The sequence below is a fragment of the Ovis canadensis genome, chromosome 17 (genome assembly GCF_042477335.2).
Source record: "Ovis canadensis isolate MfBH-ARS-UI-01 breed Bighorn chromosome 17, ARS-UI_OviCan_v2, whole genome shotgun sequence".
NCBI lineage: Eukaryota > Metazoa > Chordata > Mammalia > Artiodactyla > Bovidae > Ovis > Ovis canadensis.
The window spans coordinates 79,843,270-79,868,663 of NC_091261.1; the positions used below are offsets into that span (position 1 = coordinate 79,843,270).

Genomic DNA, 25,394 nt, shown 5'->3' on the forward strand with positions numbered 1-25,394 from the left:
GGTGTAAGGCCAAGGCCCTCAGGCACCTAGATTTGGGCAAGGAGAAGCCCAGTTCCAAACCCCCAGGTCCCCACCCTGGCCCTGCTCCTGACAGCACGTGGCCTACTGTAGACAGAGCGGGGCTGGGGCAGGCGGTGGCTCATAATCTCCCTGCCTGACCGGGGAGGGATTGAGTGACCAGCCCATGGCCCTGACTCTGCCACGGGGCACCGGCAGCCCAGATGGGGCACTGCCAGAGTCAAGTGGAAACTGGAAGGATGGCCCGGCCCAGGTTATAAGCCAGGCTGCTGGCAGAGCCACGCTGGGGTCCCCGGCAGCTCTGCCCACAAGCCCGCCAGGTAAAGCCATGGCCCCTCCACTCAGGCCCCAGACGCGTAGATACTGGCTCTCGCCTCCAGAGGAGACTGCAGCAGGAAGTGGCAGTCATGCTGGGGGTTCACCGAGTGCTTTGCCTACCAGACACGCCTGGTACTAGTGAGTCTCTAGAGCGTCACTGAGCCCACCACACACGCCCGGGACAAAGGCGCCCGAACTTCCACTCTCAGCTTACACGTGAGGAAGCGTTTCACAGAGCAAACGTCTCCAGGCTGGAATGTGGGGTCCACGGACATCCACAGGCGTCTGGGCAGTGACCGGCCCCTCTCAGTGAGAACCGAGGGCTGGAGCCCAGGGTACAAGGTAGCCCTTCTCCAACCCCAGGAAAGCTTGTGAACACAGGACTCAATTGGCTGCACAACTCCAGCTGTTTATTTACAAATGCTTCCCCACCTTCTGCCAGTCACACACGGCGCCAACCGCGTGTGGGGGAGGGGGTGCGGAAAGCCAGGGTGAATGGGAGCAGTCAGGGAGGGGCAGGTCGAGCTCCCCCACCCCCATCCCGTGGCACTTGGCTCCTGGGAGCCTGACGTCTGGCCAGGCACAGAAGCCTCTCCTCTGCGCAGCCACCTGCTGGGAGTGCCATCCATGGGAGGCCGGGGCTGCCTGTAGGCCTAGCCAGAGAGCGAGCAGAGGCCAGGGCCGGCAGAGAGGGGAGAGGGGCTGACAACAAGCAGTGGAGGCCCGTCACCTCGCCCAGGCCCTCTGGTGCCTGCGCCCAGTCCCACTGCCGTGAGCTGGCCTCGCCTGATGAGAAGCCACTGCTGCTCACAGTGCTCGCACCTTCCTGGCCTTCCTCTCCGATCTCACAGCCTCGTCATGGGCTTTCCGCTTCTCCGCCAGTTTGTTGGCCTGTGAGGAGGAAGGGGAGAATTAAGCTATGATGGGCGGGAGGAAGGCGGGATGGGGACTCCCCCTTCTCCTACTCAAGGCCACCCCTTAAAAGCAGAGCTACCAGAAAAGCTAACGGGCAAATCATCACGGGGAAAAAGCAAATCGATCCAAAGAGCCTCAGGTGAGGAACCGGGTCTTCACTCTGCCTTTATGATTTACTTCACGGGCAGCCAGCAAGCCAGGACCACCGCAGGCTCCCAGGGCCGAAGGCCACTGCCCCACTGACCCGCTCCGCCTGGCAAAGCAGGGGCCTTTCAAACCTTCACCAGGAGCTGCGGAGGGGTCGGCCTGGAGCAGTCTTTACCTGGGCCATTTGGCATGATCTGTTTCCAAAACAGGCAGGCCTTTCCACCTGGCAATTACACGCCTAAGAATTTACCCTGCAGAAAGACCCTTGGAAGTAAGGCGGAGAGGTGTTCAAGAGTGTTTTCTGAGAATGACTAGAAAAGGGGGACAGTCTAGCCCTGTCAGCGGGCACTGTGTGACGACGCCATGGACGGCTCACACGAAATGACAAGCACAGCAGAATGGCCTTCAGGCAGACCAGACCCTGGAGACACTCTGGGTGTGAGTCCACCCCCCACCCCCAAAAAGCAAGCATTATAATAAAGAGTGTGCCAGGAACTTTTTGGTTTCCCAGTGCACATAAAAGTTCTGTTCGTGCTACGCTGATGTCTATTAAGCAGTGTCTACAAACACCATCCATCCACATTCTTTAAAAGAGACTTCATTGCTGAAAAAATACTACCCACCATCTGAGCCTTCAACGAAGTCTTTTAGTGATGGTAACATCAAAGAACACTGACCACACATTACTACAACAGATAACAATTATGAAAAAGTCTGAAATAGTGTGAGAGTTACCAATGTCACTGGTGACGGAGAGACATGACATGAGAAAATACTGGGAAAATGGTGCTAAACAGACTTGCTCCACATAGAGCTGCCACAAACCTTCCCTTTTCTACAAACATCGCATCTGTGAAGCGCAGTAAGGCGCAGCGCTGTCTGCATGGCACATGTGTGCGCGCTGAGTCGCTTCAGTCGTGTCCAATGCTCAGTGACCCCACGGACTGTAGCCCACCGGGCTTCTCTGTCCATGGGATTCTCCAGGCAAGACTACTGGAGCGGGTTGCCATGCCCTCCTCCAGGTTGCACAGCATGATGCCCCCGAATAACACCCGTGTTATTACATGCACAAAAGAACACTGGGGGGCTGTCAGCACAGACCACCGTGCAGGCAATGCGGCATGAGCCACCTTCCCACCCCTCAGGCTCTGCTGTACACAGCACTCTCTTAGAGATTTTCCCTGGCCCAGAGTCCGCCCAGGAGAGCCACCAGGCCTGGAAGCTCATCTGTGAGGCCCCACCTGGAGCCTTAGGCTGGGAGGTGGGGCGGGGAGACTCACCTCGCGGACTCTGCGCTTCCTGCCGAACATGATCTTGTCGTAGAGGTACTTCTCCCGCTTCTTCATCGTCATGATGGCCAGGCGCTTGGCCTCGCTCTCCTCCTCCTGGGCCAGCCGCTGCTTGTCCTCCAGCTTCACTGTGCCTGCCATCACCCTGGGCTTCTGGGGACACAGGGAGGACGCTGCTGCGGACAGGCTGACCCCACACTCCACCTCCCGCCCTCTCTGGCTCCCGCCCTTCTGGCACCAAGACGGCTGGGGGGGCTGGGGCGCCACTTCCCGGGCTGAGACCCTGGTCCACGCCCGGGTACCTTCCCCTCCAGCCTCTGCTCCTCCGGGGCGGTGAGCTGGGCCTCCGTCTTCTCCTCCAGCCTCCGCCCCTCCAGGGCGGTCAGCCGGGCCTCTTCCTCCTTCTCCGAATCAGCCTCCATGTCCTCCTCCTCCTCTTTTTCTTCCTCTTCCTCGCCATCACCGTCGTCTTCCTCCTCATCCTCCTCCTCCGATTCATTCAAGTTTCCTACAAAGAACAAGAATTCTGTACCCTGGGGTCTGCTCTTCCCCTCGCGGTGTGAGAACCTGCACTCCTACAGACCTTCCGGGCAGAGCAGTGCTGGCTCGGCCACGGCCCCCCAGCACCTCCCCTCGGGCCCAGCTGCCTTCAGAGCAAGCTCCAGGCCCCCCACCCCTCAGCTCTGCTGCCTCCCACGGAAACTTCCAGACCATTTTGCTCAGCTACGCTGGACACCAATTGACATGCGACTCTAGGACACAAACACCTCCTCCTCCTAAGCAGTGTCACTCTGAGGAGGGCTTACAAGGTTTTGTGTCCCCACTGACTGCCCAGTTCTCTGGAGAGTGCCGCCTCCGTAGCCAACCAGGGAAGTGGCCAGCTGAGGCCTGGGAGCCCAGGCGGGCCTGGAGGAGCCTGCCCAGCCCGCCCGGTCCAGCCTCCTCCACGCACCTGGGTGCTCGCCCCGCTGCAGGGCCAGGAGTTTCAGTTTCTCTGGAGGCACATAGTCGCCTTCCTTCTCTGTTACGAAGGGCGAGAGGTGTGGGGGCAGCTGCACCCCGGGGAAGTAGTCTGCCACAGGGAGGAGGAGCCGGGCATTCACTGAGTCAAACACCCACTGGGGCTGCACGTAGTACCTGGCGGAGGGCGAGAGTGGAGAAGAGTCACGGGGCCCCCCCAGGACCCGGCTGCAGGGCCCTGGACGCAGACCTCCGCCCCCAGAAACCCAAACACGTGGAGGAAGAAGAGGGCCTCGGGGGCCTACCTGCCGATGACCGGGGTCTGCTGCCCAGGCCGGTCGACAATCTGGTGGGTGATGCCGGGGTCTGTGACGTCATAGGTGGCCCCGATGCACAGAGATTTGTCCCAGGACACGATCCCCCCAAAACTCCTAGAGGCACAGGGGGAGCCCACGAGGGTCCTCAGGCACAAGCTCACCCTCCCAGAACACACCTGTTCGCCCCCACAGGGTCCCCAGTCCAGAGTGGGACCCAGCCGGCACGGTCAGGCCCCCACCTGATGACGAAGGCCAGGGCCTCTCGGGGCACCTCACGGTTCAGGAAGAACTTCAGGCCCTCGAAGAGCTTCTTGTGCTTCTCCTGTGCCTCCAGCTCCTTCCTGCGGTCCTCCTCCTGCGCCGCCATCTCCTGCCGAGAGGAGGGGCCGCTCACGCTGTCCGGCCCACCCGCACCCCCACGGGAGGCAGAGGCTGGGGATGAGCCCCTCCCCAGCTTCCTCCTAAACCCCTCAGGGCCCCCGGCCCGCCTCCAGAAAGCCGCGCAGCACTCACCCCATCAGCAGGAAACTCGTCCACCTCAGCTTCCTCCTCCTCCGTGGGCACCACCACGCGGGCCAGACTGGCACTGAGGGCGGCCAGTTTCTGTGAAAAGAAGCGGGGCCGTAGAGATGCTGCTTGCGGGCGGGGGTGGGGGCAGCGTGGGGAGGGGGATCACTGGCTGCTCTGGGACGGCCGTCGGCGGGCTTGGGTTCTGGGGGAGGCAGGGCCGGCACTGGAAGCCCCTCTCACCTCCAGAGAGCTCTCTGAGTCCAGTGCGTAGGCGTCTTCGCTGGTCTTTGCTTCTGTGTGGACCTGACTCTCGAGCTGGAAGACGGGGTGGGGACAGTCAGAGAAGGGAGGCCACAGTCCCCACCTCCCTGCGGGCAGAGAGGCTGGGCCCCCCGGCCCGCCGGGGGACAGGCCTACCTTGGGCGGGTAGTGCAGGTTGAGAGACTGGTAGAGGCGGAAGTTGACGAAGCCCAGCAGCGTGGTGTAGAACTCGGTGAACGTGGCCATGACCCTGTAGTCCACGTCTGTCGGGTGCTGCGGACACAGCAGGCGTGCAGGCGGTGTCAGCGCAAGGAGCACACGGACAGCCACCCGGGGCGGGGGCTCTGGCTGCCCTAGGACCAGGCGGGCCCTGGGGGCTGCCCTGTCTTCACAGCTCAGCCTCTTGGCCAAAGTCCAGGGGGTCCCCACCCAGGAGCATCCTGGGTACCAGTCAGGCTCTGGACAAGTGTCCCAAGGGTTGCCCTGGAGGCCAGAGCCAGATCCCCGCTAGTGGTGAGAAAGGGAAGCCTTTGTCTTGAGGTGCCCAGTACTGGCTGATGCCCACTGCCCCCTCATTCTGCAGGTCAGACTTCCACCCTGCAGAGGCCGCTCACGCCTGCTCCACCGCCCCGCTCACAATTTTCATTTACTGTCTTCTCTGGGGCTAGCCCGTGAGCACCTGGGTGACAGTTGGGCAAGGCGGCCCTGGAACCGCCCACCTGCCTGGATAGGGGCAGTTGGGGCAGTGGGCGGATGGCACACTGCACCCACAAGCCCTGGCGGGACCTTTGGGACCAATACTCAGACTCTAATGACCCTGCCTCAGGCTCAAACCAAAGGCATAGCCCGAGGACCTGGGACAGGCCGGGCGGCCGCCTGGCCCACCCTCAGGGTGCTCCTGAGAAACATCGCCTGCCTGGGCAAAAACAGAGCAGTCCCACCTGTCCCCTCATTGATACCTCGGTCCTTCCAGAGGTCTGGGGGCATGTGAGTAGGACTCCCCCACGGCCCGGCAGCCCCCCGAACCCCACTACCTGCCTGGGTCCTGCTGCTGGGAGCCCAGCACTGGCTGTGCAGGGGGGTGGGGGGGCACATACGAGGGCCCCAGCTGTGACTCAGCCCGGGTCCCTCATCCTCCTGCTGGGCAGAGGCAGCGGCAGTGAGCTGGCCAGAGAGGAAGGAGGAAGGGGCGGCCCGTGCCCTCCCCCGTGCCCCCAGCACCAGCTGTGTGGAGGCCAGCCACCATAGGGCCCTATTCACCCCCGCAGGACAGACAAAGGTCAGTCTGAGCAGCGCGGGGGTGGGACATCAGAGAGCAGGAAGGAGAGGGAGGGCTGGGGAAGGAGGGAGGGCAGGCAGGAAGGATCAGGGAGAGGAGGGACAGGGCAGGGCAAAAACAGGGAAGAGCACGGACTCGCACACGCCGGCCCCCGGGGCAGACACAGGGGCTCTGGGGGCCAAGCACCTCTTACCCAGGGAGGCTGCCACTGATCCCCAATGCCGGGCCTCAGAGGGCTTCCAGCCAGCAGCCCCCCAGCCCAGCCCAGACTAAGGAGCAGGGAGGGACCCAGCGGATCCCAACTATGAGCTCAGGCTGGAGCACCCGCTCCCCGGCTAGCAAACCCACCATCTAGCCAGGTCTCTGATGAAGCAGGAAGCGGGCCCCAAACGGGCCCACCGAACGAGAAATCAGTTGTGACCCTGTGGGGCTGACAACCCCCATCTGGAGGCCAAGTCAGCATTTCCCCTCATGGATCCTGCCTCAAACCCCCCCCAGTCTAAAAAACAGAGAAAGCAGAGTGAGGAGGACCCCACGGGTCGGAGGCAGGCTGGGCTCTACGTAAGGCCATGCACACAGGCGCACTCGGCCTGGCCGCTGCTCACTCTTCTTTCCGCGACCCCTGTGGACCAGGCACTGTGAGAGCTCTTCTCCCTCAAATCCTCACGACAAAGGCTTACAAGTGCAGGCGCCTGATTAAACGCGGCACAGAGAGGTAGGGGAACGTGCCCGAGGCCAACTAGCCAGCAGGTACGGCAGCCAGGCTGGCTCAGGCTCCTGTTACCACACACTACCCCCACCCTCGCCACCCCACCAGGCCGGCACTCAAGACCCCAGCTGGTTCTGCAGGACACGACGATCCCCTCCCTGCCCACCCCCTCGTCTCCGTCTAGGAACTGGAGAGGGAGCCACGGCCCGGCACAGACCCTCCCCGGGGAAACACTCACGTCGTGGGAGAAGGTGTAGGGCGTGATCCACACGATCGGCTGGCCCAGCACCTCGGCCTGGTAGTAGATGCCTTTGATGGACAGGAAGACCTGCGGAGGAGCGTGTGAGGGCCCCAGGCGGCGGGGGGATGGGGCGGGCGGGGGGAAGGTGTGAGGCTCCCGGGGGGCGGGCCGGCCGGGCAGCCCGGCTCACCTTGCGCAGGGCGCGCGCGGCGATGACGTAGTGCATGAACTCCACGGCCAGCCGGCGGCACAGCTGGATGGTGTGCACGTGGCACTTGCCGGTCCGCGGGAAGGTGGAGAAGAGGAAGCACATGGACAGGGCATCGTCCAGGTCCCGCAGCGCATCGACGAACGTGGGGTACCTGCGCGGCCGGCGCTCATGAGGCTGCTCCGCCTGAGCTCCCGAGGGGCCTCCAACCCCGCTGCCCCCGCCCGTCAGCCACCCCAGAGGCCCCGTTCCCCGCGCCAGGCCCAGCCAGGCCACCACCGTCTCCCAGACGGGGAGCCGGGCCACGCCCCGGGGGCTGGCAGCACCAGCTTCCCCGTGGCCTTGGGAGGAACCGCGGAACCAGGAGGAGCCCGCTTAGCTCCGAGGGTCAGAGGGGCGGCCGGGCCTTCAGACACAGCCTGAGAGAGAGGAAAGGCCCGCGGGGGCCTCTCGCCAGACAACGGGAGAGGCGCTCGGCTTCCGGGTGCAGAGGCCCGCGCCTCGGGCAGCCCCTGGACGTTTCCAAGTCCCCTCGCTCTCCACCTCACAGACCACCCCCAGCACCGAGCCCTTCCTAGAAACACCACGCGCCACTCATTCTTGAGCCACGGCTGAGGAGGGGGTGCCGCAGAACGGGAGCACCATCACACGGCCCCCTGGTGCGCCCGTGAATCCAGACACTGCTTTTTGCTCATGCACCTTTGTTTCATTCCTTCCACAGGACAGCCGTGTCACACTCGCCAGCTCTCCATCAGCGGAGGAGCCGCTCGGAGCAGCAGCTGTTCTTGGGCCGCCCAGCTTGCAGCCACAGGGCTGGGGTGAGAACGCCTTCGGTAGAGCTCCCAGGCTGGGGCTGCTGCTCAGCTGGCTGCCCAGACTAAGGAGACCAAGTCCCTCCGGCTCGGAGCTGAGCGCTCCCGGGCCAACAGCCCCCAAGAGAAAGACAGAGGTTCAGGGAGCCCCGGGTTTCTGAATCTCACCACTGCTGCCAGTTTGGGCCAGGTTATTCTGGGCGGTGGGGGCTGCCCTGTGTGCCACAGGGGGCTGAGCAGCATCTGTGGCCCCTAAATACTAGGAGACCCCCCCTACCATCCTAGTCATGAGAACCGGAAGTGTCTCCAGGCACTACCAAGCGTACCCCCGATTTAATCAGTGACAGAGGGGGACTGCAGAGAAGGATGGGCAAGAAACAGCTGATGTCAGAGGCGTCGAGCCACACTTCCAGGACTGACCATGCACGTCCGTGCCCCCCCAGGGCTCTGGCTCTCACCACAGGGCCTTTGCACTCGCTGTTTGCTCTTCCTGAACTACACTTCCCCTGGCTGTCTCAGGTCTGCCCTCGGACACCTCCTCTGACCAGCCTGTAAGTCACATGTGTCCTCCAGTTCCCTTCACAGAGAGCATCCCCCACGGCACTCGTGTGGACATGCAACCATTAGAACAACATGGAGTTGTTTCCTGGTCTGCTTCCTCCAAGAGGAGGCCAGCTCTGGGGGTGGGGTCTCGGCCGTGTTCCCCACTGTGCCCCCAGTGCCAGGCCACAGCCCCGCTCACCGCTCCTTGACGATGTGGTCGAGCTTGTAGTTGGGCTTGTTGTCCTTCAGACGCTCCACCGTGTTCCACTCACTCTTCCCATAGGCCTTCCGCAGCTTCCGGACGAACACCTGGGGGAGGAGGAGACCGCTGATGTGGGCCAGGGGCTCCTGGGCAGCCCTTCTGTGGGGGAGGGATGCTCGGCTTTGGGGGTACTTCTGAGGCCTCCAGAAGCCAACCACAGCTGTCTGCCGGCACCATCTGCCCCCTCGGCCACCTCCACGGAGCCGTGAACCCACCCTAGCCCGCCACACGGTTGACAGGTGAACAGGGATAAGCACTCAGACGAGCTGACTCCACGTGTTTACATGAAAGTTTAATGTTTTCAGCCCTATTTTCCAACTGAGAAGTGAGGCAAGTCAGGGCCAGGAGGTCAGGCCAGAAACAGCAGCCTGTGTGTCTGTGAAAGCAAGCCATGGGCCCACATGTGGGGCGGGGCCACAGGGGAAAACACACTTGAGGTCAGTGGTGGCCCCGGAAAGTCCTCTTAACTGACAGCTGCCGCCCTCCAAGCACTTCAGGGCGGGCCTGTCCTCTGTGCTCCCCAGATGCTCGGAGGCCCCCTCCACTGTGGTCGTGAGCAGTGACCAGTCCCACGAGGGGCCCACTGTCATGAACTCAGGAGGCCACAAACCCCAGCTGCACTCCGGTGGGCTCTGTGGAGAGGGCCACCAGCAGCTGCACCCCTCAGCCTGGCCCTGTCGCTTGGCAAAGGCTACAGTACCAGCAGTCACTTTCAATTATTTGCGGTTGGTATAATTAGATCTCTACTTTCCCTATGGTATTTAAGCATTTAATGGTTTCTATTTGCAGAATGAAAAGCCTGATCTCCTGGGAGCAATTTCAGAAAGAACCTGAATCAGATGGGGTTCTTTGAGCAGAAAATACACCAGAGAGACCCTGAAAAACTACAATCTTTGCCTCACAGGCAATTAATTTACTTTTTCCCAAAAGAACTAGGGGAAAGGTATGACAAGGCAAGTGTTAATCATTGGCCAGGTTCTGTGTAAATGATTCCCACACAGAAAGAGCTCAGTCAATCCCCCCGACACAATCTGGAGGGAGAATTACCTCACCCTTTGTAGAGACTTGCTCACAGAGATCAAACAACCTGCCTGAGATCAGTGTTAGCAGGTCTCCACAGAGCTGGGAAGGGCCCCCAGCAGGCCCCGGAGCCCAGCCTCACCTTGTACTCCCGGAACTTGTTGACGATGGGTTCGTGGAGGAGGAACTTGATATCTTTGATGAGGTAAAAGGTTCGGGCAGCTGTGGAGCCCTTGTTAACCTTCTTCTTGTGTTTGGGTTCATGGGGATAGATTCCTTTCAGGATGCACAGCCGCCTGGAAGACAAATGCCATTCCTTCTATCAGCAAACTTTGCTGAGCACTGGCCATGCTGGACCTGGAAAACCACAGTGAGCAAGGAGCACAGGAGCCCTGCCCCTGGGAAAGCGCACGTCCTCAGGAAGGAGCCTGACCGCCACAAGGTCCTGACAGACACATGCAGAGTGTCCGGAGCACCAGAAAGGAGACTAGCAGGAACATGGACGGGGGCGACTGCAGGCACCTCTTTCAGCAAGGGGAGCCAGGAGAGGCCTCGCTGAGAAAGCAGTGCCGACTGCAGGCACCTCTTTCAGCAAGGGGAGCCAGGAGAGGCCTCGCTGAGAAAGCAGGGCCGACTGCAGGCACCTCTTTCAGCAAGGGGAGCCAGGAGAGGCCTCGCTGAGAAAGCAGGGCCGACTGCAGGCACCTCTTTCAGGACGGGGAGCCAGGAGAGGCCTCGCTGAGAAAGTGGTGCTTCAGCCGCACACAGGGACACCTTGTTTTGCGCTGCATTTACTGCACTTCACAAAGACAGCCTTTTTTTTTTTTTTTTTAACAAATTGGAGGTCTGAGCAACCCTGCATTCAGCAAGTCTATCGGAGCCAACATCTGCTTACTTCGTGCCTCTGAAACATTCTGCTAATTCTCACAATATTTCGAACTTTTCCTCATTATTATATTTGCTATGGTGATCTGTGATTAGTAATCTTTGATGATGCTATTACAATCAATTTTAGGGCATCACACTGGTCTAAGATGATTAACTTAATCAATAAACGCTGTACACAGCGTTCTGATGGCTCCACCCGACTGGCTACTGCCCAGTCTCTCTCCCTCTCCACGGACCTTCCCACTCCCTGGGACACAGCATTGATATCAGGTCAATAAATAACCCAACAATGGCCTCTAAGTGTTTCAGTGTCTAGAAGGAAGAGTCCCACATCTCTCACTTTAAATCAAAAGCTAGAAATGATTAAGCTGAGGAAGAAAGGGGTGTTGAAACCTGAGAGAGGTCGAAAGCTAGGCTTCTTACACCCGTCACTCAAGTTGTGAATGTAAAAGAAAAGCCCTTGAGGGAAATTCGAAGAGCTACTCCAGTGAACACCCGAATGGTAAGAAGGCAAAACGGTCTTACTGCTCACCTGAAGTCGGCCAGGCTCAGCTGCAGCTTCTTCCGGGCTTTATTTCGGGTGATGTAGTTGGTGGCAGAACCTCGTTCATACTTGGGGAGGAAAATAAATTCTCCATTAGCAATGGCTGCAGTGACAGACAGCCACTTCTGGACACTCCTCATGCAAAAGGCGACGACTGTTCTGGATTCACGGCCAAGAGGCCGCGGGGAGGGAGCATGCCCGCACGGTCCTTACAGCTGTCGGCATGGAGGACACACGCATCTGCGTGATGCGGGCACCGTGAGGCTGCTGTGGATCGGGTGCCGCGCCAAGCCCTCAGCAGCAGCCCTCAGCGTCGGCCATGATGATGACGGACTTGCACACGTTACTTCATTTAATCCCCACAACACTGTGACGTGGGTGCCATTAAAATTCTCATGTCACACGGGGGAAAAACAGGCTCAGAAAAATAACCTACCTGGGTCACACAGCTTTCTAAGAGCTGGGGCTGCATTCAGACCTAGGTCCAAGTCCAGAGCCTGAGTGCCTCGTCCACTAAGCCAGGGTTCTCAACTTATTTTTCATTATAACCAGCCTTTCCACCACTGGAGGGCTTTTAGACCTTTTCTCCCCCTTCATCACCCTCTCTCACAGCCTCCCAAAATGTTAACACCATAGACATGGTACAGCTCTCTTTATGTAATGTGGTCCTTCAGAGGGGCACACATCATTGTAATATCAAACATGTCCCCCAACCAATTCCTGTTCCCTTGGAGATGACACTGTCTGGTTGAAAACGCACACTCTAAGCCACACAGCCTCCTTCCTTCCCCAGTCATTCATTCATTCAAGAGACAACCATAAGACCTATACTATGTTCCAATGTTTATTTAGCTAGATGCTAGGAGGGTAACAAAAGACAAAAGGCCTGGTCTCTACCTGCCCCCGAGGACCGTGTGGTCTTGTGCAATCACCTGGATGTGTGCAGCGCTAGATGCTGCCTCGCTCAAAGCTCTGTGTCCCAAGAGACCAGCAGCATGCCATACCAGCTCCCTACAATGTCACCAGTGAGGTCTTCTGCTGGATTACGAAAGCACAGGCCTCCATGGCCAGGTCCAGCTCTGAAGGGATAAGCCCGTAGCCTCCTAAGGGGTATGTTATGACTAACCCCAAAGTCACAAAACACGCCCTGCCTTCATTCGTAACCTTAGGCATTTATTACCTGTCTAAGGGATCAGGCCCATGCCAAATCCTGGGGACACAAAGATGACTTTCTGCTTCACTGCCCTATGCCACACTGTCACCATTCTTACCCTTTCAAATCTTAAGGAGATAATCAAAGGTAACTGGGGTGACTTTTCTCCCCGGGTGTACAGGGGGATGGATTCTGCACTTGGGGCTGTCAGGTGCTACTGGCACCTAGTGGGTAAGGGGTCAGGAACGCTGCTAAACATCCTACAAACACACAGCATAAGCCTCCCCTCAACAGTTATCTGGCTCAAAATGTCAAAACGGTCACAGCTTTAAAAATTGCCATGACCCACTGACATGTCTGCACTGTGTCTCAAGCTCAGATTTCCTATGTTTGTATCTTTATAGCTCCAATTGCAGGCCCTTTCTAGGTGCTCAAGGCCTGCTGGGTTAAAAACAAATTGGCAGTCAAGACCTGCCTGGGTGGTCCCATGCACTCTCCCAATGCAGGGGGCCCAGGTTCGATCCCTGGTCAGGGGACCAGATCCCACATGCAACTAAGTTCACATGAGGCAACTAAAGATTTCACATCCCATAAAGAAGATTCCTCAAGTTGCAACTGAGACCAGGTGCAGTCAAACAAACAACAAATCTGCAGTAGAAACTTGTGAGCTGAAAGAAACAATGAGGCAACTATATATTCCTCATCCCCTCTCTAATCTCTTCCTACAACCAAGAGGATTCTCCATACAGCAACAAGAACAACTCCTTGAAAAATAAATCACATTCTCTCCCTTTAGTTGATTCGTACTGCACTTTGAATAAAATCCAGTTTCCTCACTGTGCCTGACAGCCTTGCATGACCCGGTCCCTGTTCCACCCCAACTTCACCAGATGCCACTCTTCCCTTGGTTTACTTCTTCCTGGGCCATCCTGATATTGTTTGATTTCTTGCACACAATGAGCCCTCTCCATCTAAGGACCTTCGCACTTAGACTTCCCCTGCCAGGCTTGTTTGTGACCATCTTATTTGATTGTTTAGTGTCCAACTTCCCCACAAAAACTGAACTCCGGGAAGGCAGGGACCACATCTGGTTGTTTATGTCTCCATCCCCAGTGTCTAGAACCAGGCCTGATTCAACAGAAAAAGGGAGCCACTAGTCTCAGAGACGATGAACTCGACAAAACGGTGAGCTCTACATAAGGCTCATGAGGCTTTCAGTAATGAGTTGTCCTCCAGCTGGGCCTGTTTTGGGGTGGAGCTTTGCCTGGTAACCTCAACTCCCTTTCACAGCTCTACCCCAGGTTTCTTTTTCAGATTTCACAGCGAGTACTGCCGTCCCGGCCCCTCACTGGATCCCTTCTGGCTGCTGGCTCCTGTTGTGTTGATCCCAGCCGCTTCTGCACCCACGACGGTCCAAGGCCGGGGAACCCCCAGGCTCCATCGCTCCCGTCCCCCACCTCCTGGGGCAGCCCCAGCCCCCTGCCCCGGCCTCTCGCCCATCACCTTCTTCTTCTCCAGGCCTCCCATGGCTCCACGCTGGATGGTCTACAGGCGCCGCGCGGACAGACACCGCCACTTCCTTCCACACGTGCCCCGAGTAGGACCCCGAGGCCCCCACGCCGCCGGCCTACGCGGGCTGTCCAACTAGGTGCCTGAGCGAATCTAGGAAAAGATGGAACATTTCTCCTGAGATTTACAACTAAACCGTCTGAAAAAAAATAGCTAAGACTGACCTTTCGGGCTCTTTCCTATCTATGAGCCTCTTACAGGCATTTTTAATGTTTAAGCAAAGGCGGATATTCGGGCATTTTTATAATCATCCTGATGACGCGCGCTTGACGTCTAGAGCCCCGTTGCATGTTGGGATGGAAGGGGGCGGAAGGCTTAGAGGCGGCGCAGCGCCTTCTGGGATGCAGAGGGGAACCGCGTTCCGTGGTGAGGGAGCGGGGTGCGTTGTTATGGTTGCGGTTGCTGGGCGTCGTCGGAACTAGTCTCGGTCGTCTGAGAGGCAGCCTGGGCGGTAAATGAGGCTGCTCTCTCTTCGCTATTGGCTTTGCTTTGTGTCCATTGGCTGTTACCCGGTACACGTAGAACACAAGCCGACTTCTCTCCTCACGAAGGTGGAGAGATTCGAGAGACCGCTTATACTTTCTGAGCCTTAGAAGAGGGTTGAAAAATGACGAAAGGCCAAGCAGAGTTACAGAACTCGTGTTCTGTATATTTTAAATGCCCATTTAGGGACCTCCCTGGCGGTCCAGTTGTTAAGACTCCACAATTCCTCAGCACCAGATGCCGGTTCGATCCCTGGTCGAGGAGCTAAGATCCCGTATGCCATGGGGTGCCACCAAAAAATAAAACGCACATTTAACACGTTTTGAAGAAGAAATTCATAGGGCCTGGACTCCATCTTAGGCCTGTTCATGCTGATTATGCTCGGCCACCTTTCCAATGGACTCGGAACTCTGTGTTTAGTGCTTATGAAGACAACAGAAGGATAAGACCCCCTCCAGACAGGGGAGCCTTGAAGATCGTATCTAGGTTAGTCTTTGCCTAAGAGAAAACATACACTAATCACCCCTTCCTCCAGACAGGCCATACATTTGTCTGTATCAATCAGTGTGTAACCTTGGGTTTATAGATTATTGGCTAATTGTTTGACTGTTTGAGCACATAGCACATAGCACGTGAATGATGGGGCTATTGGGATTGTATTTTCCTTGGTTTATGTAAGTCTCAAGGAATTTGGAGAGGTGGGTTCAGACACATACACATGGGGTATAAAAGATTTTCACAAATGCTGGTCGGGGTCCTTGGCTAAGAGGAGACTCTGCCTTGGGCCCGCCGGTGTAATAAACTGCACTCCACTATCTGCCTTGTCCTTCTGAGTGAGTTTGTTTCCTGGACCGCGTGGCTACAACAGTTTGAGCTTTTAATATGTATACACAAATTTCGTATTGTGTTCTCACAGGATAATTACAAGATTTATACAAATATACCAAGTGGTGTGGTCTGGGAAATAGATAAAATTTGTAAAATTTGATGTTTTCTTCCTTCAAGCTTCTAAACGCCATTTGGATTTTGCCTCAAATTTAAAAATTTGAGGCCCTGTGAATGTGACGTGACCCAAGGTCGTGGTTATAGATGCTCAGTCGGGTCCAGCTGTTTGCGACCCCGTAGACTGTAGCCCACCAGGCTCCTCTGCCCATGAAATTTTCCAGGCAAGAATACTGGAGTGGCTTGCCATTTCCTCCTTCAGGGGAATCTTCCTGACCCAGGGGTCCAGCCCACGTCTCCTGCACCTCCTGCATTGGCAGGCGGATTCTTTATCACTGCCTTATCCTGGTCGTAGAACTCACCCTTTAAAGGTAAATGCAGACATTAAGCAGGGGCCAGTGCTTGTTTTGAAAACTGTGGTTCATTATATGCTCTCTTTTTAAATTAGCATGTATTTACTTACTCTGGGCTGCACTGGGTCTTAGTTGTCGCTCGTAGGCTTCTCTCCGGTTGTGGCGCTGTAGGTTTAGATGCCCTGAGGCACACAGATTATTAGTCCCAGACCAGGATTCAGGCTTGTGTCCCCTGCATTATGAGCGTGGAGTCTTAACCACTGGTCCCCCAGGGAAGTCCTCTATCATGTACTTTTTGAAAAATATCATTTTATTTATTTGCTTTTGGCTGTGCTGGATCTCCACTGCCGCCTGGGCTTTCCTCTAGTTGTGGGGAGTGGGGGCCACTCTCTGAGTGTGGCGCACGGGCTTCTCATTTCCATGGCTTCTCTTGTGGAGCGTGGGCCCTAGGCTCTGCCGGGCTTCCGTGGTTGTGTCTCCAGGGCTCTGGAGCACAGGCCCAAGAGTTGTGGTGCAGGGCCTTAGTTGTTTCGCAGCATGTGGGGTCTTCCAGGGTCAGGGATAGAACCCATGTCTCCTGCGCTGGCAGGCGGTTCCTTACCACTGAGCCCCCAGGGAAGCCCTAATATATACTTTTAATTAAAGCTAAAATAAAGTAAAAATCTAGTTATTCTACAGAGCAAAAAATGAATGGAAACTGGATAGGGAAAGGTGACTCAAAGATTTTGCAGGAAATTGCCAGACAGGTGTGAGGAAAACCAGAGTGATGTGGTGCTCACAGCGGAAGACTGAGGAGTGTTCCAGAAAGGGGCAAGAGAGAGGGAAGAAGGGCAGAGACTGGTGCCACCATGAAGGAGCTAAGGGGCGCAGAGGTGGCGGTCTCTGTCACAAGTGTGTGTTAGATTAGGGCCCACCAGGCTCCTCTGTCCATGGGATTCTCCAGGCAAGACTACTGGAGTGGATTGCCATGCCCTCCTCCAAGGGATGTTCGACCCAGGAATTAAACCCATTTCCTGTGTCTCCTGCTTTGCAAGCGGATTCTTTACCTGCTGAGCCATCAGGGAAGCCCAGTCTCTATCACATCTCTGTTTAATTCATCAGTCTGATATTTGCAGAAACTGAATTGATTATAGAGAATGACTGTAGATTACTGTGTACTCAAGCAAGTAATAGCCCTGATCACAATTGCTGTGCTTGAAATTGTTTCATTGCTAGAGCAAATCAGCAAGAATACTGGAGCGGGTTGCCATTCCCTTCTCCAGGGGATCTTCGCAACACAGGGATCAAACCGGAGTCTCCTGCATTGGCAGGTGGATTCTTTACTGACTGAGCCACCAGGAAGCCCTAGGTATATGGTTTCCTGAAATTGATTAAGCAAGTGCATTCTTTTCCATCCACTTAGAAAAGAGGATCAGAGACTTCTCTGACCGTCCAGTGGTTAAGACTCCATGCTTCCCTTGCAGGAGGCAGGTTCGACCCCAGGTTGGGGAACTAAGATCCTGCATACCTTGAGGCCAAAAAAAAGAGGATGAGAAACAGTTCTCATCCTCGTGGAACTGACAGTAATATTCATCTAGTTTTATGTTGGGGCTATGTTAACTCTCCTGCTTTCCGTCATAATATTAGTCTGAAGAGATCTGGGTCGTAGGAAGAGCCCACAGGCGTTACACTGATCTGTTATACTGATATCATGCTGATCAGGCAGGATACGTAAAGACAGGGCTCTGAAGCAGGTCCTGCCTGCCGAGCAAACAGTGCCCCACTTGGACCATCCGATCCAGCCGACTCTGTGCTGTTGGTGGAGTCAGTGGAAGGAAAGATGCAGGGTGGCGCTTATGGCAAACCCCAGCGCGTGAGTCACAAAGCGGAAGTCTGGACTTCTCGGGCAGGTCGTGCCATCTACTGCAGAGATGTATACACCATTGAAGAAAGCCCTCCTGGCTTGCCACTGAGCCCTGGTAGAAAACAGGTGGGCTTTGGGGACCAAGTGCAGAACTGCCCAAATATGAGTTGGGTTCTTTTGGACCAAGGCATAAAAGTAAATGGATCCAGCAGAGGTCAATTTAAATTTGCAAAAGGAAGCATAAAATTAGTATGAAAGGGCTGGTTGAGACAAAATTGAAATCAATCAACTATGATAATTGATAAACCTTCAAAAAGATGATACTAAGATTTTGGTTTCTACTAAGAACAATTAAAATTAAGATGTGAGTGAGTCTTTGAGCAACTGGTAAAATAGCTTCACTTTTAACTTAGTCTCCCAGAAGACCCCCAAGTGGCTTAAAATCAGTAGACCCTCCAGAGCATGGAATGACTTATTTAAGAGCACCAGCGAAAGTACCTGCAAAGTCCACACAAGTGATGAGATGATCATTTTAAAGAAATTCCTCCTTTAAAAAAAAAAGACTTTATTTTCTTAGAACAACTTTGTTGTCTAGTCGCTCAGTCGTGTCTGACTCTTTTGCGACCCCACGACTGTAGCCCACCGAGCCCCTCTGTCCATGGGATTTCCCCAGCAAGAATATTGGAGTGGGTTGCCATTTCCTTCTCCAGGGGATCTTCCTGACCCAGGGATTGAAACCGCGTCTCCTGCATTAGCAGGCGGATTCTTTACCGCTGAACCACCAGCGAAGACCTAGAGCAGCTTTAGCTTCACATAAACATTGAGTAGATAGTGCAAAGAGTGCCCATGTACCGCACAGTCAGTTTCGCTTATTGTTACTATTATTTCTTTAAACCTGTGGGACGTTAGTTCCCTGACCAGGGACCAAACCTGGATCTTTGACGGCAGCATAAGCAAGAGCATAGACGCTCTTAATATTAACATCTAACAGTATGGTTTACGTGTTACAATTAATGAGCCAATATCAATACTTTATTATTAATATACATTATTCAGATTTCCTCATTTTTTAACCTATTATCCTTTTTTTCCCTTCTATTCCAAGACACCCTGTTACATTTAGTTGTCATATCTCCTCAGGCTGTGACGGCTTCTAAGATCTTCTTTGCTTGTGATGACCTTGACAGCTTTGAGGCGTCCTGGTCAGGTATTTTGTAGAATGTGCCTTCTCTGGAATTTTTTTTTTTTTCAACTCATGGTTAAACTGTGGGTTAGAGGAGGATCACAGAGGCGAAGTGCTATTTTCATTGCATCCTGACAAGGGTGTGCGCTGTCAACATGATGCATCGCTGTTCATGCTGGCTTTGGTCATTTGGTCAAGGCAGCGCTTGTCAAGTTTCTCCCCTGCAAAGATGCTCTTCCTCCCACCCCCTTTTCACACTGTAATTATTGGAAGGCAGTCACTCGGAACAGCCTACCCTTAAGAACTGCGGAGTTACGCTTCCCCTCCTTGAAGGCAGAGTATCCATGGTCATTACTGGAAATTGTTCTGCGTGAGAGATTTGTCTCTCACCCATTTGTCTTAGTCTGTCCAACGGGTACAACAAAATCCCATTCAGTTCAGTTCAGTTCAGTCGCTCAGTCAGTCTCTGAGACGCCATGAATCGCAGCACTCCAGGCCTCCCTGTCCATCACCAACTCCTGGAGTTCACTCAGACTCACGTCCATCGAGTCCGTGATGCCATCCAGCCATCTCATCCTCTGTTGTCCCCTTCTCCTCCTGCCCCCAATCCCTCCCAGCATCAGAGTCTTTTCCAATGAGTCAACTCTTCGCATGAGGTGGCCAAAGTACTGGAGTTTCAGCTTTAACATCATTCCTTCCAAAGAAATCCCAGGGCTGATCTCCTTCAGAATGGACAGGTTGGATCTCCTTGCAGTCCAAGGGACTCTCAGGAGTCTTCTCCAACACCACAGTTCAAAAGCATCAGTTCTTCCGTGCTCAGCTCTCTTCACAGTCCAACTCTCACATCCATACATGACCAGTGGAAAAACCACAGCCTTGACCAGACGGACCTTTGTTAGCAAAGTAACGTCTCTGCTTTTGAATATGCTATCTAGGTTGGTCATAACTTTTCTTCCAAGGAGTAAGCGTCTTTTAATTTCATGGCTGCAGTCACCATCTGCAGTGATTAGTAGCTTATAAACAACAAAAACTTACTCCTCACAATTCTGGAGGCTGGAAAGTCCATGACCAAGGGGCGGACAGATTTGGTGTCTGGAGAAGGCCAGCCTTCTGGTTTATAGACGGCCAACTTTTCACTGTGTCCCACTATCCCGTAAGACTGCGTTATAGTCTAACGTCACTTTATTTTATTGCTCAAAATATTCCAGCCTTGGCCACTAGGGGGCCCTTTCAGCTTGCTTTTGTATCTTTTTGACATTATCCGTGTGTGTGTGTGTGTGTGTGGTGTGTGTGTGTGTGTGGTGTGTCTGTGTGTGTGTGTGGTGTGTCTCTGTGTGTGTGTGTGGGGGGGTATGTGTGGTGCGTCTGTGTGTGTGTGTGGGGTGTGTGTGTGTGGTGTGTGTGTGTGGTGTGTCTGTGTGTGTGTGTGGTGTGTCTGTGTGTGTGGTGTGTGTGTGTGTGTGGTGTGTCTGTGTGTGTGTGGTATGTGTGTGTGGTGTGTCTGTGTGTGTGTGGTGTCTGTGTGTGTGTGGTGTGTCTGTGTGTGTGTGGTGTGTCTGTGTGTGTGTGTGGTGTGTCTGTGTGTGTGTGGTGTGTCTGTGTGTGTGTGTGTGTGTGGGTGTGTGTGGTGCGTCTGTGTGTGTGTGTGGTGTGTGTGTGTGTGGTGTGTCTGTGTGTGTGTGGTGTGTGTGTGTGTGGTGTGTCTGTGTGTGTGTGGTGTGTCTGTGTGTGTGTGTGTGGTGCGTCTGTGTGTGTGTGTGGTGTGTCTGTGTGTGTGTGTCTGTGTGTGTGTGTGGTGTGTCTGTGTGTGTGTGGTGTGTGTGTGTGTGTGGTGTGTCTGTGTGTGTGTGGTGTGTCTGTGTGTGTGTGTGTGTGGTGCGTCTGTGTGTGTGTGTGGTGTGTCTGTGTGTGTGTGTCTGTGTGTGTGTGTGGTGTGTCTGTGTGTGTGGTGTGTCTGTGTGTGTGTGTGGTGTGTCTGTGTGTGTGTGTCTGTGTGTGTGTGTGGTGTGTCTGTGTGTGTGTGTGTCTGTGTGTGTGTGGTGTGTCTGTGTATGTGTGTCTGTGTGTGTGGTGTGTGTGTGTGTGTCTGTGTGTGTGTGGTGTGTCTGTGTGTGTGTGGTGTGTCTGTATGTGTGTGTGGTGTGTGTGGTGTGTCTGTGTGTGTGTGGTGTGTCTGTGTGTGTGTGGTGTGTCTGTGTGTGTGTGTGGTGTGTGTGTGTGGTGTGTCTGTGTGTGTGGTGTGTCTGTGTGTGTGGTGTGTCTCTGTGTGTGTGTGTGTGTGTGGGTGGGTATGTGTGGTGCGTCTGTGTGTGTGTGTGGGGTGTGTGTGTGTGTGGTGTGTGTGTGGTGTGTCTGTGTGTGTGTGGTGTGTCTGTGTGTGTGTGTGGTGTGTGTGGTGTGTCTGTGTGTGTGTGGTGTGTCTGTGTATGTGTGGTGCGTCTGTGTGTGTGTGTGTGGTGTGTCTGTGTGTGTGTGGTGTGTCTGTGTGTGTGTGGTGTGTGTGTGTGGTGTGTCTGTGTGTGTGGTGTGTCTGTGTGTGTGGTGTGTCTCTGTGTGTGTGTGTGTGTGGGTGGGTATGTGTGGTGCGTCTGTGTGTGTGTGGGGGGTGTGTGTGTGTGTGGTGTGTGTGTGGTGTGTCTGTGTGTGTGTGTGGTGTGTGTGTGTGTGGTGTGTCTGTGTGTGTGTGGTGTGTGTGTGTGTGATGTGTGTGTGTGTGTGGTGTGTGTGTGTGTGTGGTGTGTCTGTGTGTGTGTGTATGTGTGTGGTGTGTGTGTGTGTGTGGTGTGTCTGTGTGTGTGGTGTGTCTGTGTGTGTGTGTGGTGTGTGTGTCTGTGTGGTGTGTCTGTGTGTGTGTGGTGTGTCTGTGTGTGTGTGGTGTGTGTGTGTGGTGTGTCTGTGTGTGTGTGTGTGGGTGTGGGTGTGTGTGGTGCATCTGTGTGTGTGTGTGGTGTGTGTGTGTGGTGTGTCTCTGTGTGTGTGGTGTGTCTGTGTGTGTGTGGTGTGTCTGTGTGTGTGTGTGGTGTCTGTGTGTGTGTGGTGTGTGTGTGTGTGGTGTGTGTGTGTGTGTGTGTGCCTTATAAGATGCACCAGACTCATCTTGCATATTTCTTGTCCTAGTCCTGGTGTCAGCCATACTAGGGGAAGTGAAAGTGAAAGTGAGTGAAAGTCACTCAGTTATTCTGCCTCTTTGCGACCCTATGGACTATACAGTCCATGGAATTCTCCAGGCCAGAATACTGGAGTAGGTAGCCTTTCCCTTCTCCAGGGGATCTTCCCAACCCAGGGCTCGAACCCAGGTCTCCCGCATTGCGGGTGGATTCTTTACCAGCTGAGCTATCAGGGAATCAGCCCGGTTCCTTTCATATACCAGAGGAACCTGGTTTCTTTAATTGGAGAATGGTTATTATAAACCAAAACCTAGGCATTTGGTAATCTTATTGCTACTGTGGTATCTTTGCTTCTAGACTCTCCCAGCTGACAGAGCAAAACGTTGTTTGTGTGTACTATTTTGCTGTGTACACACGTACTTGTCACTAGCTCTGGATGCAACCATCTATGTCTGTATTAAGCTAACCTTGAACTCATACTGATGTATCCACCTCTAACCCATCACCAAACGGATCATTCCAGCCTCCTCCCTGTGCTTATCTGTAAACCCCTCTCCAACAGTGAGAAACCTGCCCTTTCTCTGCAGTCTGCCATCATTTAATTGTTCAATTCTAGTACATACGTCTACTAGCCTCCTGAGAAACCTGTATGCAGGTCAAGAAGCAACAGTTCAAACTGGACATGGAACAACGGACTGGTTCCAAATTGGAAAAGAAGTACGTCAAAGGTGTATATTGTCACCCTGCCTATTTAATTTATATGCAGAATACATCATGTGAAACGCCAGGCTGGATGAAGCACAAGCTGAAGTCAAGATTGCTGGGAGAAACATCAATAACCTCAGATGTGCAGATGACACCACACTTATGGTAGAAAGTGAAGAGGAACTAAAGAGTCTCTTAATGAAAGTGAAAGAGGAGAGTGAAAAAGCTGGCTTAAAACTCAACATTCAAAAAACAAAGATCATGGCATCTGATCCCATCACTTCATGGCAAATAGATGGGGAAACAGTGGAAACTGTGAGAAACTTTATTTTCTTGGCTCCAAAACCACTGCAGATGGCGATGCAATCCCAAAACTAAAAGACGCTTACTCCTTGGAAGAAAAGCTATGACCAATCTAGACAGCATATTCAAAAGCAGAGACATGACTTTGCCAGCAAAAGTCCATCTAGTCAAAGCTATGGTTTTTCCAGCAGTCATGTATGGATGTGAGAGTTGGACCATAAAGAAAGTTGAGCATCAAAGAATTGATGCTTTTGAACTGTGCTGTTGGAGAAGACTCCTGAGAGTCCCTTGGACTGCAAGGAGATCCAACCAGTCCATCCTAAAGGAAATCAGTCCTGAATATTCATTGGAAGGACTGATGTTGAAGCTGAAACTCCAATACTTTGGCCACCTGCCGTGAAGAACTGACTCACTGGAAAAGCCCCTGATGCTGGGAAAGATTGAAGGCGGGAGAAGGAGGGAATGACAGAGGAGGAGATGGTTGGATGGCATCACCGACTCAATGGACACGAGTTTAAGCAAGCTCTGGGAGATGGTGAAGGACAGGGAAGCCTGGCGTGCTGCAGTCCATGGGGTCGCAAAGAGTCAGACACGGCTGAGCTACTGAACAACAGCAACAACAATGTCTACTAGCATCCGAGTTACCAATTCTCGCCCTCATGATGTAGCGCCTGTGTGCAGGTCCTTTTATTCTTACAGACCTCGCTCGTTACGGAAGTTTCCAAAGTCAGCACCCTTTTCCTCACTCTTTTTCAGATATTTACTTATTTATTCGGCCATGCCAGGTCTTAGTTGTGGCACAGGGCGTCTTTGATCTTCATTGTGGCGTTGCAGAATCTTTAGTTGCAGCATGCAAACTCCTAGCTGTGACATGTGGAATCCAGTTCCCTGACCAGGGATGGGACCCGGGCCTCCTGCATTGGGAGCAAGGTCTTAGCCACTGGACTGCCTCCTCTGTCTCCTTCTTCTCCCTTAACATGTCTTCTATTTTTTTGGGCAACCCACATGTGTTCAGTTCAGTTCAGTTCAGTCGCTCAGTCGTGTCGGACTCTGCGACCCCATGAATTACAGCACACCAGGCCTCCCTGTCCATCACCAACTCCCGGAGTTCACTCAGACTCACATCCGTCGAGTCGGTGAGGCCATCCAGCCATCTCATCCTCTGTCGTCCCCTTCTCCTCCTGCCCCCAATCCCTCCCAGCATCAGGGTCTTCTCCAATGAGTCAACTCTTCCCATGAGGTGGCCAAAGTACTGGAGTTTCAGCTTTAGCATCATTCCTTCCAAAGAAATCCCAGGGCTGATCTCCTTCTGAATGGACTGGTTGGATCTCCTTGCAGTCCAAGGGATTACTTACATCATTTTTATAATTTTAGATTAAGTATGAACATCTTTCTACATTAAATGGGCTCTAAGATTTTAATGTGAAGGTGAGGATGTTAGTGACTCAGTCGTGTCCGATTCTGCGACTCCGTGAACTGTAGCCCGCCAGGCTCCTCTGTCCATAGATTCTCTAGGCAAGAGTACTGGAGTGGGTAGCCATTCACTTCTCCAGGGGGTCTTCCCAGCTCATTTTTAATTAAGAGAATGGATATCCGGTGTGTGACCGTACAGTCATGTGTTTGTTATATTCATTCTCCTCGTGCCACCTTCATGCATTTATTTTTTCACCATTTTTAAAAAAATTGAAGTATAGTTGATGTACAATGTTGTATAAGTTTCAGGTATACAACACAGTGATTCAAAACTTTTAAAGGTTGTACTCCATGTTTAGTTCTGACAAAATATTGCCTATATTCCCTGTGCTGTGCAATATGTCCTGGTTCATATCTACAATTTAATTTTCTTTTCCTGCTGGATTCCTTCTTAGGCTGTGCCCTAGCCCAGTCATTCTGAGACCACTAAGAACAAACCTTTAGCCTAACAGAATCAGCTCCGTTGATCCACTGAGATGAGGTGGAGGAACTGTGGGGGTCTGACCACACACAGAGAAAGGTTATTACAGGATTTGGGTGAAGGGTTGGGTTAGGTAAAATGTAAACCAAACAGTATTTTTATTTTTAATTGTTTTGGCCACACCACATGAGGGATCTTAGTTGCCTAACCAGGGATGGAACCTGCACCCCAAGCGAGGAGCTTTAACCACTGGACTGCCAGGGAAGTCCCAATCAAGCAGTATTTTGGTGGGTTTAACACAGCCCAGGGCTGCATGAGAAGGGTCAGCTTGAGGTCTGGACAACTAAGTATCCTGTTTACCTGAAAACTACAAAGTTGAGACAGGCAGGGACTGTTGAGTCCGGAAAATACATACTGGAGCAGCTTCCCTTGTCAAAGTGACTTGGCGCCTCCAAGACTGTGTCTTTTTTACTAACAATTTCAAACAGCAAATTACGGATGGCTTGTGGTTTTAGGGGGAAAAAGAAATCCCAGTGAAAAAAAAAAGTAATAGTCACTCAAACAGCATGGTTACTGGGACACTTTACAGCTGTAATGTGACCTTGGGAGAAATAATGC

At 53.7% G+C, this 25,394-nt stretch overlaps 1 protein-coding gene and 1 long non-coding RNA gene across 2 annotated transcripts in view; one reads left to right on the plus strand and one right to left on the minus strand.

Annotated features, from left to right (window-relative positions):
- The window catches only part of LOC138422230 (uncharacterized), a 12,402-nt gene extending 3,784 nt beyond the window's left edge, over positions 1–8,618 (plus strand). The window contains exons 2-4 of the long non-coding RNA XR_011249801.1: positions 6,908–7,065; positions 7,894–7,990; positions 8,428–8,618. This is a non-coding gene — a long non-coding RNA (uncharacterized lncRNA). The remainder of the gene's footprint in view (positions 1–6,907; positions 7,066–7,893; positions 7,991–8,427) is intronic.
- Positions 725–14,227, minus strand: PES1 (pescadillo ribosomal biogenesis factor 1). Its single transcript, XM_069556878.1, has 15 exons — positions 13,898–14,227; positions 11,230–11,309; positions 9,952–10,105; positions 8,727–8,836; positions 7,155–7,326; positions 6,962–7,051; positions 4,892–5,008; positions 4,715–4,789; positions 4,478–4,567; positions 4,204–4,334; positions 3,953–4,078; positions 3,640–3,824; positions 2,990–3,195; positions 2,679–2,840; positions 725–1,227 (listed from the first exon to the last, which is right to left on the minus strand). Exons 1-15 carry the CDS (start codon positions 13,919–13,921, stop codon positions 1,144–1,146), a joined length of 1,806 nt encoding a protein of 601 aa, XP_069412979.1. The 5' UTR covers positions 13,922–14,227; the 3' UTR covers positions 725–1,143.
- Positions 14,228–25,394: the final 11,167 nt, after the last annotated feature.

Bases quoted from the DNA above. Each gene is read 5' to 3' on its own strand.
- PES1 (XM_069556878.1), bottom strand. From the start codon at position 13,921: ATGGGAGGCCTGGAGAAGAAGAAG. The intron at 7,052-7,154 runs GTGAGCCGGGCT...GCTCCTCCGCAG, and splicing joins CCGCGCGCGCCCTGCGCAAG to GTCTTCCTGTCCATCAAAGG. The intron at 2,841-2,989 runs GTACCCGGGCGT...CTGTGTCCCCAG, and splicing joins AGCAGAGGCTGGAGGGGAAG to AAGCCCAGGGTGATGGCAGG.